General features: G+C 52.0%; 1 protein-coding gene across 2 annotated transcripts in view; it reads left to right on the forward strand.

The window, feature by feature from the left end:
• The window catches only part of DPYSL2 (dihydropyrimidinase like 2), a 120,815-nt gene that overhangs the window by 85,432 nt on the left and 19,037 nt on the right, over positions 1 to 16,346 (forward strand). For both annotated transcript variants that reach the window (XM_036450140.2, XM_036450142.2), the window contains exons 4-8: positions 4,998 to 5,162; positions 8,771 to 8,832; positions 9,323 to 9,403; positions 9,944 to 10,012; positions 14,913 to 15,033. In XM_036450140.2, coding sequence (XP_036306033.1) covers positions 4,998 to 5,162; positions 8,771 to 8,832; positions 9,323 to 9,403; positions 9,944 to 10,012; positions 14,913 to 15,033 — 498 coding nt within the window. The remainder of the gene's footprint in view (positions 1 to 4,997; positions 5,163 to 8,770; positions 8,833 to 9,322; positions 9,404 to 9,943; positions 10,013 to 14,912; positions 15,034 to 16,346) is intronic.

Raw genomic sequence — 16,346 nt, forward strand, 5'->3', positions numbered from 1 at the left:
AATCTCTTCATTTATCTAAGATGAAAGGGGAGAGGCTGCTGGTAAGGGGGGTGCTACAGAATGAGGCAGTGATGGTCCTGGAATGAGACAGGACATGGGCGCTTCTGATGGGAGCGAGGGAGGTGCGTGTGCTGACTTAAAGGAGTTCCTAGAACAGCCCCAGGGTGTGACTGTGAGGCTTCGGAGCCGTGGAGGTGGGGGCCTAGTGGGAGGGCGTTCCCACCCCACCCCCCTTCTTTCTGCCCCACATGCTTAACCCCACGCCGACGTTCCCACAGAGCGTGGTTCCCACTCAGCCGCTGCAGTTCCGCAGCAGGTGATGACTTGTTAGCATCTGTGTTTTAAATAAAAGGGCCCCTTGAGAGCTGACCAGATAGACCAACTGCTTTGCTGGCTTTTTAAAAACTTGGGGTCTTCTCGACCTCCTGGTTGTGATGTTGTCCTAAAGTCGGGCAGGATGTTACCCCTTGGGGGACCCTGGGTGGAGTCTGAGGATCTCACTGTATCATTTTCTACAACTGCATGTGTACCTACAGTTCCCTCAAAACAAAAGTTGTAAGAAGCCAGGGCCCTTTAAATGCCTCAAATTCCAAGGAGCAGCCTGTTTACTCCGTGTCTAATACCTTGCAATATCCAGTAAACAAAAAAAATAGGATTCCAGGACCACTCAAGGCAGTAGAAAGGAATGAAATGCTGACACACGCTACAACATGGACAAACCTTGGAAACATGACGCTAAGTGAGGGGAGCCAGACACAAAAGACCACATCTTGCTTGTATGATTCCATTTGTATGAAATTTCCTGAACAGGCAAAGCCATAGAGTCAGAAAGCAAACCAGAGGCTGCCTGCAGCCGGGACTGGCAGGGCCAGGCTGCTCGTGGCCCGGGCTTCCTCTTTGGGTAATTCCCCTTTGGTGGGTGACGCTCTACAAATAGACTGTGGTGCCGGTTACACAACCCTGTGACTAGACGAAACACCACTGAATGGTTCCATGTTACTGGGTGAATTGTATAGCGTGGGAATTATATCGCAACAAAGCCGTGAGGAATTTAGGGTCTTCTGACAGTTTAAAGAGAAGAAATAACAGTCCTTTGGAAATAGCTGGTGTCTTCTAGATGAAAGCACTTCTGGACACCGGTTGTCACGCCTGAATTCAGGCCGCTGTCCTGGGGCAGGTTGATGGCTCCCTCATAAACCAGACTCACGGGCTTGCTGCCGACACCACGGTGGCGTTTCCCATTGCTCGCCCGGGGCATGAACACTGGCTGCCGTTTTGCCAGGTGCTTTTAGGTCTTGCCGCCCTGCCTACCAGGTGGCTTCATGCCCCTGGTTTATACACTGAGTAGCCAGATTATTATGATCTCTGAACCCATAATAATCTTGCTACTCAGTGTATATCCTATATAATAAAAGGCTAATATGCAAATTGTCCCCTCGACCAGGAGTTCGACCAGCAGGCAGGCTGGCCAACCACCCGTGTCCCCTCCCCCTGGCCAGGCTGGCTGGACCCCACCCATGCACAAATTCATGCACTGGACCACACACACACACACACACACACACACACACACTGAGTGGCCAGATTATTATGCATTCAGAGATCATATAATAGTAATCTGGCCACTCAGTATATATGAAGAAAATAGAGTTCCCAGAGACAGTGTGTGCAGTAAGGGAGTGCTGCTGCAAGAATTCGAATTGAACTCGGGGCCCATTGAACCCAAGTCTGTGTTTTGTTCATTGCTGGGGGCAAGGTGGGGGGTGGGGGATGTGAGGCTGGGCTAGTGAGCTTTCCTTCATGTCTTAATGAGTGGGAGGAGTCAGCTGCAAGGCAGAAGCCGTGCTCATAGGGACAGATAGCCTAGAAGTCACCCGAGGGAAGGCAGTGGAGATCTACTCCCTTCGGAAGTGAGCATGACCTTCTGCCCTGTCCCTGGGCCAGCTCTTCCCAGGAGAGCTTCTACGGAAGGAGGACTGTGGGAAAACATGTGGGAGCTTTTCGTGGACACATTTCTTGAGTGTCATGAGCTCCCGGAGGGAATGTGTTTACTTCCCTGAAGCCCTCAGCTTTGTCTGTCCTGAGTTTTCATGGGCTCACAACTGTGGGAGTGTTTGTGGACATGAAGGGGAGCCACAGTATGACAGCAGGGGACCACGCTGTGTGTGTAAGTGATAATGCTGTTGTGTGCAGTGAAACGGGCACAAGTGAATAGAGGTGTAGGAGAAGTAAATGGGAAACGACCTCCCCTTAGTGATGTTCAGGTGGTCAGAGGCAGACTCGTTAGCTCCCAGGGAGCTAATTAAAAACCAGAGGCCCAATGCGGGAAGATTCGTGCAAGAATGGGCCTGCCTTCCCCTGGCTGCCGGCATTGCCTTTGCTCAGGCCGGAGCGGCCTTCCCACCTTCCTATGCTGCCCAGAGGCCTGGAGCTGCTGGGGTGGTGCGGAACACCTGTGTCCCACCCTGCCCCCAGCCACTTGGCACCTGCATATGCAAATTAACCTGCCATCTTTGTTGGGTTAATTCACATACACCCGCCTGATTGGCTGGTGGGCGTCATGAAGGAACGGTCAATTTGCATCTTTCTCTTTTATTAGTGAAAATGCAATTTCTCCAGTCGCAGTCTAGACCCACAGAACCTGAAACCCTGAGGTGATGTCCAGGGATCTGTGCTTTAATAAACTCTCAAGATAATTTTTCATATACCCTGGAGTTTTGAGGATTTTCTTACACACTCTTGGAGTTGAAAAGGAAAATCCTGATGTGTTTCCAGGAGAGCACTTCCTTCTGTTTGACCTGGTCTTGCAAGGTTGGGGGGAACAGTCCTTCATTTGCTGAAAACATTTATTGAGCACTTACTGTATTCAGGCCCTTATTGCCTGCTGTGATGGCATGTGGAACCTGGTGCAGGCAGTTAAATCATAAATTATGGAAACGGATACAGAAATGCCTGCAGATGGTATGTGGCCCTGGGATGGTGACATTTAGCCCCACGGGGAGGAGGAGATGCCTGACTAAAGAACAGGGGGAATGGATTTCCAGAGAGAGTACTGCTTGCACAAAGGCCGGGAGTTTGGGAGGGGTTGGGCTGGTCAGGGGATGAAAAACAGCTGGGGTGGCCTGATGGTGGAGAGCCGGGAGCAGGTGGCAGAGAGAATGCAGGGGTGAGGGGTGAGGGTGGGGGATGAGCCAGGACTGGATGCACAGGGCCCAGGGGAGTAGCTTGAATGTGTCCTCTAAAGATGGTGGCCAGCTACTGAAGGATTTAATCAGGGAATGACAGGACCGGATTAAAGGATTAGGATCCTTCTGGTGTTTAGGAAGAGTGGTTTGGAGGAGGGCTAGAGATGAAGCCAGGGGAGTGGGGTGTGACTAGGGAGATTCTGTCCAAACTGCTCACCGCCCTCCTTCCCAAGCAGGGAAACACAAGGACAGATACTGGGGTTGTTTTGTCAGGGTTTCTAGATGGAACGATTGTATTAGAAGTACACACATCCTCATTGCTTCCATTAGACAACATTGTATTATAGTGCCAGCTATGTATGTACCCATTTAATTGCATATACTACTGCTTATAAAAAGTAAATATTGTCAAAAGAAAATTCAGCTTAGATGCCCACATTTTTTTTTAATAATTCTTTATCGTTGAAAGTATTACCTTTGTCCTCTTTTTCCTACCATTGACCCCCTCCAACCCGCCAAGAATGCCCACATTTTTGAGACATATAGAGCCAAGCTCAGTTGATTCCAATTTAGCAGCATCTGCAAGATTTGATCCATTTCAGAAACCTGAGCTGACTAGCATTGCTTGGGCTGGCATTTTCTTAGCTGAGAATTGCTTAGCTGGGTCTAGAAAATGTGATATTTTATTTAGCAGAATGAATCATTGCTTAAGGGGTAAAGAGTCCTGGGCTTTATTTTCTTGGCTGCACAAGTTTGATTTGACCTTGGACAAGTGATTTCATTTTGAAATTTAGTGTCTCTGTGTGGAAGATGAGTAATAATAGATCCTGTAAACTTCCTGTTGCCATGTTAACTGGGTGGAAGCTCTCCAACCCCTAGGAGACACAACATGTGCCAGGGCCCCATAGCAGAAGGGAGCAGGCTGATATTTTAGGAAGTGAGAGCAGCCTGGGAGGGGTCGGTGCTCCCAAGGTGATGTGGTGGAGGCAGTCATGGGCCGGAGCACGCAGACCTTGTTGGGGACTTTAGTCTTTATCTGAAGAGCAAGAGGAAGCCATTGGCAGATTTAAATGAGGGAGTGACTTAAGGTTGATACGCCGTCCCAATTAATCTTCACGGCAAATGTATATGGTACACAGTACCCCCATTTTAAACCCGCACAGGTTAAGTAGCTTACCCAAAACCTCTGGTCCGCTTGACTCCAGAGAACTCTCTCTCTCCATATCAGCCGAGCTCAATAATAATATAACAATGACCACAGTTCTAAAACACTTTGAACTCTTCTGATGAAAGCTCTCCCTTAATTTACAAAGTGGTATTATGCTGCAGAAATACGAGTGGTGATGAGAGAGTGGATAGGCCGGGGATCTTTGAAAAGGCTCTGTCTGTGTGGCTGGGGTCCAGCAACTTCAAGTTCCTTGCTGTCTGGTGGGGGGCGTCTCACAAGCAGCTATTAACACAAGGAAGGGCTTGGCAGCTCGGGCTGGCCATTTGACACTGCCATTGTCCATAATGACTCATTGTCCACGAAATGTGCCCAAGGTGTGTCCTTTCAGGGGCTTTGAGCTGGGAAATCAGATCTGGGCAGTTCATGCGTGGTTTTACTGGAGTGACCATGCCATGCCAAGTTTCTGCTTTCTCCCTCTTGGGTAGTCACCTGGTTTAAGTGGATTATTAGGAGCCGATTGTAGAGATCACCATCTCGACTTTGAAACCAAGAAGGCTTGTGCAGGGTTGAAATGGGAAAAACAGCTGCTGGCCTGTGGCCCTGGAGGCTTTTGTTGATGATGACAAATGCCTGTTCTCTTCTAGTTGACCATGTCGTGCCAGAGCCTGGGACAAGCCTGCTGGCTGCCTTCGACCAGTGGAGGGAATGGGCCGACAGCAAGTCCTGCTGCGACTACTCTCTGCACGTGGACATCACCGAGTGGCACAAGGGCATCCAAGAGGAGATGGAGGCCCTGGTGAAGGATCACGGTAGGTTGTGTGGACCCAGCACCCTCAGGTCATGGGCTGGCACAGCCCTGTGGAGACAAGCTCTGTACTTAATAGATCCCTTTTGGGTCTCACCCCGGGCCTGTGGGAGACAGGGCTTCGGCTGCAGCTCATGCTGATTGGAGGTGGCCACACCCAGCGCAGCCAAAGAAGCTTTCACTGATATGAGAACCTGAGCCTTATTCTAGGGACCTGCTCTTATGTAACAGCTGCTTGCAGCTTATTGGTTTGAGGGAACCATGTGCCCAAGCCAAGCTGGGGAGTTGAGGCTACGAGAGTGATGAGCCAGTGAGGATTCTGGGCAGTCACAGGAGAGTGCCTGGGACCTGGGGTAGAAGACTTGAGCAGCTTCTTCCTGCAAACCTGGAAGAACCAGGACAGATTTGAGGGTGAGGAGATTGTGGGAAAACCTAAGGGGTCTGTTGATCCATAGGACTCTTTTGGGGAGTAGGATTCCAAGGACTGGGTTCTGAAAGATTTTCAGGGAGGCTGAAGGGATCTTGACTACTTCAAAATGCCCCTGGGAGCCTGTTATCCCCAGGAAACTTGGGATTTTGAGTGGTATAACCAAATTATATCCTCTTGCAGGTATCCCTTAAACTTGGCTATAGACCTGGGTCACATGTAGACCTCATTGGATCTTAACTGTTGGGGAAGCATCTATTGCTTTCGAGTTCAGAGATTTCTAAGCTCAGAAGTCCCATGAGTTGTGAATAAAATGGCAGGAGGGAAATTGCTAGATATAGATATCCTATCTAATAAAAGAATAATATGCAAGTTGACCATTACTCCAATACACAAGATGGCTGCCCACATGTGGACACAAGATGGCCACAACGAGATGGCCAGCAGGGGAGGGTATTTGGGAGGGACCACGCCTGCAAGAGAGGGCAGTTAGGGGTGACCAGGCCAGCAGAGGAGGGAATTTGGGGGCGACCAGGCCTGCAGGGGAGGGCAGTTAGGGGCAATAAGGCTGGCAGGGGAGCAGTTAAGCGAAAATTAGGCTGTCAGGGGAGTGGTTAGGGGGTTATCTGGGTGGCAGGCAGAAGCATTTAGGAGCAATCAGGAAGGCAAGCAGGCAAGCAGTTAGGAGCCAGCAGTCCTGGATTGTGAGAGGGATGTCCGATTGCCCAAGTAAGATCGGGCCTAAACGGGCAGTCGGACATCCCTTGAGGGGTCCCAGATTGGAGAGGGTTCAGGCTGGGCTAAGGGACACATGTACGAATTTTGTGCACTGGGCCTGTAGTAGTAGATATCCAGAGATATGGTGGAAGTAGCCCAAAATGGAAATATAAAGTTTTGGATTTATTGCTTTGCTCTTCCACAAATTAGCTGTGTGACCTTGGGCAAATTCCTTAAATTTTTTAAGTCTCAATTAAAAGAAAACACCAACTCTCACTGGAGGGTATTGTACTAGATATCCTAAGATTCTTTCTACTATGAAGGCCTAACAGAAAAGGAAGTAGCTTGATCTTTCTCACTTTTGAGAATGCCAAGATTTAACTTTTGATACTTAGAAATAAATCTAGTCGAACTCAACCAAGAGAGTTACCATAACAACTGTTGCCTGGCAACAGAGAAGGGCCGACATGTCCTGAGGCTTGAACTTAGGCAGCTCACAGCACTGCCAGCAGCACCCTTGGGTTAAGCTCCAAGGCTGTGAGGTTGTCATACAGTTGTTTGCCATTTGGGCAGATATATTTGTTCTCACACGAGGGAGGCGAGAACTCTAAAATTACCAGGATGAGAACTGCAACATATGCTTGTCACACTCAAGGACCTTCTTCTTAAGTCAGCATGGAGGGCAGTCTGTTCACCACAGAAAAGACTCATTACAGATCTTCATCAATAAGGTCTTCTATTTCATTGCCTTGTTAAAGTCACAACAGTTGGGGAAAACTTTTTAACTTTTAATTGCAGTACAATACAGCATAACAAAATTTACCACCTTAATCACTGTAAGTGTACTGTTTGGTGGCATTAAGTACATTCACATTGTTGAACAACTATCCCCACCATGCTCCTCTGGAACTTTTCACCTTTCCAAACGGAAACTCTGTCCTCATTAAACAATAATTCCCCATTCTCCCTCCCCCCTAGCCCTTGGCAACCCCATTCTCTGCCATTCCACTTTCTGTCTCTATGAAAGTGACATGTAAGTGGAATCCTGCAGTATTTATCTTTTTTGTGACTGGCTTTTTTTTCACGGAGCATAATATCCTCAGGGTTGAGCCGTGTTGTGGCAAGTGTCAGAATGTTACCGGAAAGGGGACCAGCCCGGACTGGGTCTGCCTCGGGCACTGGTAGTGTGTAGGTTCTTGACTTCATGCAAAAAGATTTCACAACGGGACTCCAGGTGACTGTGGGAGTATGTGTATTAAATCTGGGGACAGTGAACAAGGAAAGGTTTAGAGTAGAAGCAGCAACAGGAGGGAACCTGTGTGGGGCTGCTTCGATTCCCTAAAAATGTTACAGGAAAGAAATGAGCTGGGGTGGGCTGCAGTCAGCTCACTGCAAAGTCAGAGGAAAGGGGACAGGCTCTGGGGGTTAACCCGGGATGAGCTGCTCCTGCCCATTGCTCCCCTGGTCACAAATCTCTTGGGACTCTTAGAGTTTATGAGATGCACATGGGTGGGGGAGGTGGATGAGGAAGGTACTCCCAGAGGGTGGGCTGGCTCCTTTGTTTTGAGGGTTTAGGGCAGATGTTAGGGGAAGATCTCAATAGAATATTCTTCAGCTTTTCCAGGTGGTCAGGTCGTCAGGGTCGTGGCCTCCACTGATTGGCCAGTGCCAGGACATGGCTCATTCATTAGTCATTGCAGCTGGTCCTGATGTCACCCACCTGGTTTTGTTGCTTTCCTGGGCCTGGAGCTCAAGTACAACGAAGACCCAAGTGTTATCTTTAGGAAGTGACCTTCTGTATCCGCCGTGAATTGCTCGGCTGTCTGTCAGTGTCCCCACTTTACTTGCCAAGGAGTTTTCCTAGCTTCTTGCTATCCTGCTTGAGCCTGAGTGAAATGCCACTAGATGACTGTGCAACATTGTATTTGTCCGTTCGTCTGTCCGTGCACACTTGGGTTGCTTCGACTCTTTGGTATTGGAATGCTGCTGCTGTGTGTATTTGTGTGGGTGTACACATAACAGCAACTTTTAATTTTTATGTAGTTTTAACCCTAGAGGAAAATTGTAAGAATACTAAAAAAAGCTTTCACACTTTATTCCCAGATTCACCAGTTGTTTATATTGTACCTCATTTGCTTTATCATCCTCTCTGCGTCTCCACCTGTCTCTCTTTCTCTCTGAATGGGGTGGGGAGGTAGGGGAGTGGGGGGTGAGGAGGTGGAGGGTGGGGGCAGAAGTAGGTTTCTGGTTGTGAGTACAGGATACACAGTTAATAAGCTATTGGAATAATGTAATAACCATATCCTGTACGTCTTTTTCCATACCATCAACTGTAAACCTACTTTTTGCCTATACTGTATATAATACACATACGCATACACATAATATTTTAATGGTTTTATACCCTTCCAGATTGTTTGGATGGCCACTTACAGTCATGCATTTTGTCTGTTTTGTCTGTCCTCCAGGGGTAAATTCCTTCCTCGTGTACATGGCTTTCAAAGATCGCTTCCAGCTGACGGATTCCCAGGTAAGAGGAGTAGCTTTTCTGAGCCGTTCCTTGGCATTTGGCACACGGGGCCAAGGCTGTTGTCTTGAGAGCGGCCTCGAGTGTATGCACATCCCTTAGCTTCAGGGGCAATGGCTGGTGGGTCAAGTCCTGGCTCTGACTCCACCTTTAGGGATGATGTGAGCCAGGACTGGGGTTGTACCCGGCTCGGCAGTCAGCACGCCATCCGACAGTGTGGCTGAGGGATGTGCGCAGAGCCTGGGGTCTCCTCTGAGCTCTTACTCTCTGTTCACATCCTGTTCGGTTACTCTGCCTCTGCTGATGACTGGAGGGTCCGCTCTGCCACACTCGGCCAGAAGTGTTGCCCTCCGGATCCGTAAAAACACCAGCTTGTAGAAGCCCCGAGGAGATGGGGGCCACTTCTGGAGCTTGTGGCCGTCGGGGACAGGGTTGTGCTGGTGAACAGGAAGCTGGAGGTCCCCGTCTCTGACCCCAACTCCCTCCCCCCCAGATCTACGAAGTACTGAGCGTGATCCGGGACATCGGTGCCATCGCCCAAGTCCACGCAGAGAACGGCGACATCATCGCAGAGGTACGGCGCCTTCCTGTCCATCGCTGCTTTCTGCGTGAGCCGCAGGGCGGGGGGCAGGCTTGGGAAGTGATGGCTTCTGTCGCTCAGCCCCGGGAGGGAAAGCAGGGGGCCTGATGGGGCCATCTGGGTGCTGTGTGGCCTCGCTGCAGCGGGGGCCGCAGGCGCTCTTGGTGCGTTCCGTGGGACACACAGCCTGCTCCCTTTCCGGAGACCGGGAGTCTCTCCGTGCTGGGTGCAGCTGTCTGTGTGGGGTGGCTGTGGAGCCCCACGGGCAGACAGTTTACCAGCATCCCAGGGAGCAGCTGCGTGCGTTTGGGAGGCTGTGACTGGCCTGTGAGAGCTCAGGCAGGCCTGGGAGTCGGGCAGTGAGCCTTTCTCTTCATGGGGTCTTGGCCCGAGGGCCAGGGGGTCAGCAGCACCATTTTTACGTCTTGCCTGAGTAACTTACTACCCAGGTCACCTGCGGTCCCACACAGAGACACGCACATGCACGTGTACACACACAGCCTCTGACGGCCTGGCTTTCTTTAAACGTCGCAGGAGCAGCAGCGGATCCTGGACCTGGGCATCACGGGCCCCGAGGGACACGTGCTGAGCCGGCCTGAGGAGGTGAGCACCTGCCGATGCAGCGAAGGCCCTGCAGGTTCCTGGGCTGCCAGGGCTGCACACCCTCCTGCGCGCAGAGCTGGGGCTCCTGAGGCTGTTTGGGTCATCCGAGGTCACAGGTTACCCTCCTGTGTCTGCTCAGGCAGAGTGCAGGGGGAGACGGAGTGGAGGATAAAGCAGTGTGGCTTGCTTAGCCTGAACACTCCTCTCTCTGTCTCGGATTCTCAGCCCTTTCTTGGGGGACACCAACAGCTTTCCATCAGCGTCCTGCAATCTGGGTTTCGTGGTTCAGATCTTGGGGCCTCCAGGATCTCTCTTACCAGTCACCGAGCATTAGTGACGGGGATTATCTAAAAGCATAAGAGAACTGTGTGTTTTCCCGTGGTAGGTCTGCCCAGGGTGACCAGCAGGGTTTGGCAGGTCCAATTTTTGGAAGTAGGGGAGGGAAATGAGGAGCTGGGGCCTTGCAAGCACCAAGGCTGAGAACTGTGGACTTGGATGGTGAGGCTGTAAGTTACCGTGGGCGGGGGCCCACATCGTACGTGATCGAGAATCGCTTTTTCTAAAGCAGAATGTGTGCTAACCGGCTTGGCTCAGTGGATAAAGCATCGGCCTGTGGACTGAATGGTCCCTGGTTCGATTTCAGTCAAGGGCATGTACTTTGTTTGCGGCACATCCCCGGTAGGGGGTGTGCAGGAGGCAGCTGGTCGATGTTTCTCTGTCATCGATGTTTCTAGCTCTCTCTCCCTCTCCCTTCCTCTTTGTAAAAAAATCAGTAAAGTAGAACGTGTGGCCTTTCAGCGCTTCTCAGGCGTTGGCTGAGGAGCTGCCCGCCTTGTCCCGCTGACTGTGCAGGTGGCAGGAAGGCGCTGGCCCTGAGAGCAAACACCGCTCTCCCTGTTCCACGAGGCTGTTCTGTGGGCCCTGCGCTCCTTTCAATTGAGAGTCTTGGTGGGGCTTGCTTCCCCTTCTCTCTGCTGTCTGCTCTGCACCCCCAGATCCCTGCAAACTCCAAATCAGAACGCAGAGCCCGCCCTGGGCTCGCTGGATACGCCGAAGCTACCAGGGGAACACCATTCTGGTTGCCGTTTTGACCACAGAAATCAAGGCCGTTGTCCCAAGAGACTTCTCTTGTAGCAGTTGCTGCTTTGAGTGTTTCGGAATCCACAGCAGTGGGTCACGGAGGCTTTTCTGGGGGCTGGCAGAACGTTCCATCATGGGGAGCCCTTAGCTCCTTGGGGCGACCTCTCATCTCCCGAGGGACTGCTGCTGGGGACGTTCTCTTCCGCCTGCTTTTCCCAGCGGCTCAGAGGCCCTGCCCTCTGCTAGGCACAGGGCTCGTGTTCCCTTAGGATAGCTGCCAGCACGTCCCACGCCTTCGCCCTCCGCCGCTGGTGGCAATTTTCAGCTTGTCGCCAACCAGGGGTCTGTTGTGTATTAATCCCTACGTGAGCGATAAAATGTGGAACCGTTCTGGGAGCCTTGAGCCTCATTCGCTGTCCGGCGGGGGCGATGCTGCCATCCCTAGGACATAGCGGTGCAGAGCCTGCGAGAACGCAGCTCTGCGGCGTGCGCTGGGCTGCGCGGAGCGGTCCCCGCCTCTGCTGCTCTCCCCGCACCCCGGGGGCCGCCAGCGTGGCTGCCGTTTGCAGCGAAGATTGGAAGGGAGACGCAGGGACTGCAGAAATCTAGAAAGCACCTTTCCATCAAAGGTCCCAGCACGTAGTAGGACTGCAGCCCCATGGGGGCAGCAAGGTGGAGGAGAGCGTGACCCCTATGATAGGGGGGAGGGGGAAAGACTGGCTCGGAAGTGAGGGTGTCGAAGAATTGTTTACTGAAAGGAACTTTCTAACGGCCTTGAGGGCTACATAGATGCTGGGGACTGAGCCATGAAGGGCATGCTGGCACTGACCTGTGTGTCCTGGGGCTGGTGTGTGTGTTAATCCTGTTGTGTGTGCTGACTCTGTGTGTCCTGAGGCTGGTGTGTGTATTAACACTGTTGTGTGTACTGACACTTTGTGTCCCTATCTAGTTTGCTTTTCTCTCTGGACCTTGGGATGTTGCATTTTTAAATTTCATTTTATTAATCATCACCAGAGAATATCTTCTCCATTAATTTTTGTTTTTTAAGAGAGAGTGGATGGAAGGGAGGAGGAGGAGAGAGAGAAACAGCAATTGGTTGCCTCTCCCATGTGCCCTGACCAGGGCGGGGGATCGAACCTGCAACCCAGGTATATGTCCCTGACCAGGAATCAAACCCGAGACCCTCTAGTGTGCAGTTGATGCTCTAACCACCGAGTACTGCCAGCCAGGGAGGCATGCTCATTTTCAAAGTCAGAAAGCAGGGCTAGGGACCACCCACATTCTGAGAGCTCTATGGTGAGGCAAATGATAGTTTTATTTCTAGTTCTAACACTATTTTTATAGTGTTTTAAAGCAGCAGTATTTAAAGCAGTGTGTGTGTGTGTGTGTGTGTGTGTGTGAGAGAGAGAGAGAGAGAGAGAGAGAGAGAGAGAGAGTTATGCTGCCTGAGAGAGAGAGAGAGAGAGAGAGAGAGAGGGAGTTATGCTGCCTGTCAGGCACACACCTATACACATAGAAGGAGAAATGTGGATTTTTTCGTGGCTCTGGGTGCAGCCTGGAGAGTTGTGTAAATGACCTTCTCTCTCCACGAGCTAATCTTGTAGTTTGGCCTCTGCCCTCATTCCAGGCCTGGGCGAGGGTGGGGGAAGTGGGGTCAGAACCTCTCAGGGGATGAGCGAATCCCGACAGGACCCTGGGACCCGGATTCTCCGAACCAAAGCCCGTCTTCCTGGAAGCCGGTCCTCTTGGGTAGGGCTGCGATAGAACTGACACTTTTGCTCCATTTACTCCCTAATTAGGATGATTACTCATCCCAGTGCACCCGGGACAGCCCAGTCCCCACCCATTGCTCCCTGCCGTTATGAATGGTGCCTCTGTGAGCTTTCAAAGTGTCTGGGTTGGGACAGTGAATTGGGAAGTCACTGGCACCCCTGGGAAGCGATGAGGATTCTGGTGGAGTCCTTTTCAGTCTGCAGACTTTTTTTTTAATATGCATTTTTAATGACTTTAGAGAGGAAGGGAGAGGGAGAGAGAGAGGGAGAAACATCAATGATGAAAGAGAATCATTGACCGGCTACCTCCTGCACACACACCCTTGTCCCTCCTCGCACTAGGAATGGAGCCTGCGGGGGACCTGGGCATGTGACCAGGAATCGAACCGCAATCCCTTGGTTCATAGGTCGGCGTTCAACCACTGAGCCACACCATCTGGGCTAATCTGCAGACTTGTGAGGAGGCCACAGAGATGGAGGACGTCTGTCCTGTGTGCTGCCTGGGCCAGAGGCACTTTGGTTGTAACTGGAGCCCAGGAGAAAGAGGGAGCTGATCAGTTAGCTATTCCAGGAATTAAAAATATTTGGATGTTTAATGAGCTTTTTCAAGAGCCATTTGGTTTGCCTTCAGATTTCTAGACATCTCTCTTCACATATTTGATGCCTGAAAGGCCAAATGGGAGTGTTGTCTTAGGATATTAAATTAGATCGCCAGTTAATGCAATTATAGAACGTCAGCTCTTGGCTAAACTCCTGTGGATGACTTTAGCTCAGATGACTCAGTTAGGAGTCCAGTCATTTCTTGCGAAGAGACTCACAGCTCTTCATGGAATAGCCTCGCTTTAACCACGAACACAGGGCGAAGCAGTTTATTTGTCCAGGAAACATTTCCAAGCACTTGCTGTGTACCGGGCTTTACATTGGGAACCGCCGAGCATGGGCACTGGAGGCGTCAGAAAGCCGAGGAACCCCCAGCGCCCTGCCTCACAGAGATAAAGCCACAGCCTTTCCCCAGGTCTGGGAGGGAGGAAAAGGCGTTCTGACATCGTTGTGTCACAGCTCTACTCAAACGCATGGCTGATTCCTCCGGAGGATATCATTTGTTCTAAGTCACATGTGTCAAACACAAGGCCCGCGGGCCAAATCCTTCCCGCCAGGCCTTGCAATGTGGCCCGCACTGCGCTGTCATCACTGCACTCCGCTGCGTTTCCATCACAATGACAGTTTATGACTGTTCAGTAAACCATTCGGCCCGCGATTTAGGCTGGATTTTAGATTTTGGCCCCTTCTCTGATTGAGTTCGACACCCCTATTCTAAGTGGTCTTACCTGCGCAGGCAGTTAGCAGTCATCACCTGGGGGTCTTTGAATTTTCATCCATGGAAGCATCGGTTTTAAGCATCCCGTTATTAATTAGAGCAGCTCTTTCCCTTCTTGTGCTGGAGGTCGTACCAGCCTGTGGCTGGCCACGGCCACGCTCCACACACAGAGGCATTGGGGTTTGCACAGATGCTGCCTGCTCCCCCTCTTCTCCCCCCACCACCGGGGCCCTGTGAGGCCGCATTGTCCCTCGGTCGGCGCCGGCTTCGTCTGTGAGCCTCGCGCAGAAGCCCAGCACGAATGATCACTTCAGTGACGGTCTTGGCTCGAAACCGTGCAGCCGGAATGAAGTACTAACACGAGAGCAGTATTTCTGTGCTTGGTGGTCCTCAGATGGCAGCAAGCATAAAAACCACCTTGCGCCTCACCGCCAAGGGGTGCTGGTCCTGTGGGTGTGGGCGAGGCCCGAGAATCTGCGCATCTTCCGGCTGCTGCTGGCTTTGCAGCCTGCCAACCCCACTCAGATCCCTCAGCAGGGCCGGGAAGGAATGGCTGTCACTCCACTCCATACGGAGTGATGCTGGGCAGGTCCCATGTGGCGTGCCCCTCGGGGTAGAGTCTTGCGGACGCGGTGGTCACCCAGGCATCGTGGCCTTTGTTTGCAGGGTGGAGGGTGCCGACGGGCTCGTGGAGTGGGGACGGGTCTCACATCCAGACGCTTCTCTGCAGGTTGAGGCCGAAGCCGTGAACCGCTCCATCACCATCGCCAACCAGACCAACTGCCCCCTGTACATCACCAAAGTGATGAGCAAGAGCGCGGCCGAGGTCATCGCCCAGGCCCGGAAGAAGGGTAGGTGCCGCCGGCTGCCCGGCTGCAGGCCGGCGTGGCAGCGAGCAGGGCTCCTTTTCCAGACCCTCATGCCAGGCGGTCCGCTTTCACCGCGTTCGGCATTAACCTAATTACGGCTGAGCAAGGCGGGAGCTCTGGTTTCTCCCCTGCTCCTCCGTGCGGCCTTCGGCATCTATCTGAAGCCGAGCACCGCAGGGGTGGGTGGGCAGGCACACTCCCCCTGCCTCGCCCTCCTCTGGAGAGGTCGGGTTAATTCGATGCAGTCTACGTAAAGTAGGCACGTACACAGGTGACGTCAGTTTCCATCTGCAGCCGCAGCCCCCTTCTGGGCATCTTTCCATTGCAGAATGCATTTCCCCCAGCGGCTGGTGGTGCTGTCACTGGGTGAGAGCCTGCCTGGGGGTGTGGGGCAGGGGATGTTGCCCAACCCTCCTGGTGCTCAAGTCCCTCCCTGTACCCTGTGCTGGTATAGTCTGGGCGGAGGCTGGGAGTCCATGGAGAAAGCTCTTGGAAACTAATTTACTAAGTGCAGCTTCCAGAGGCTGTTCCGTGGGCGCCTCATCCATTATGGATGCAGCCGAGCCCGGCGGTAACCTGCCCCTGGCAGCGAGTTTGGATTCTCACACCACATGTTCCTGGCCTGGGTGGGTGGCTTCCCGCATGAGCCTGATCGCACCCAGTGGACGCAGGTGGCTCTTGGCCTGATGTGAACATGACCATCATAAGAGGGTCCTCCCTCCCTTCCTCCCTCCCTCCCTTCCTCTCTTCCTTCCTTATTTCTTCTCTCCCTCCCTCTTTCCCTTCCTCCCTCTTTCCTTCCATCCTTCCATCCTTCCTTCCTTCCTTCCTTCCTTCCTTCCTTCTTTCCTTCCTCCCTTCTTTTCTTCCTTCCTTCCTTCCTCCCATCTTCCATTATGTTCCCGCCCTTTTGCCTCTGTGGATCTCTCCAATCCCATATTTCTCCATTTCTTTTATTCCTTGTTCTGTTACTCTCTCCATCTCTGTGTCTTCGTTTCTCTCTTGATTTCTGCCCTGCTTTCCCTGGTCTCTGCGTCTCTTCTTGGCCTCTCTTTCTCATTCTCCTCTCCCTTTACCTTTCTCTCTGCGTTCCTCTTTCTCTGTCAATGAGGGCAGTTGGACCTGGAGGTCTGGTTTCTAGTTCTCTGTGGGGTGGGATCTGCGTAGATAAGGAGGACAAGGATTTCCTCACTGGGTGACTTGGGGCAAGATCTAGATCACACTGCTGAGTGGCCACGGAGTCAGCTGGTCCCAAGAGAGGGCGGCTTGCAGAAGGCCTCCCCCCCTCCCCCCCG

This window comes from Pipistrellus kuhlii, unplaced genomic scaffold (genome assembly GCF_014108245.1).
Source record: "Pipistrellus kuhlii isolate mPipKuh1 unplaced genomic scaffold, mPipKuh1.p scaffold_m20_p_21, whole genome shotgun sequence".
NCBI lineage: Eukaryota > Metazoa > Chordata > Mammalia > Chiroptera > Vespertilionidae > Pipistrellus > Pipistrellus kuhlii.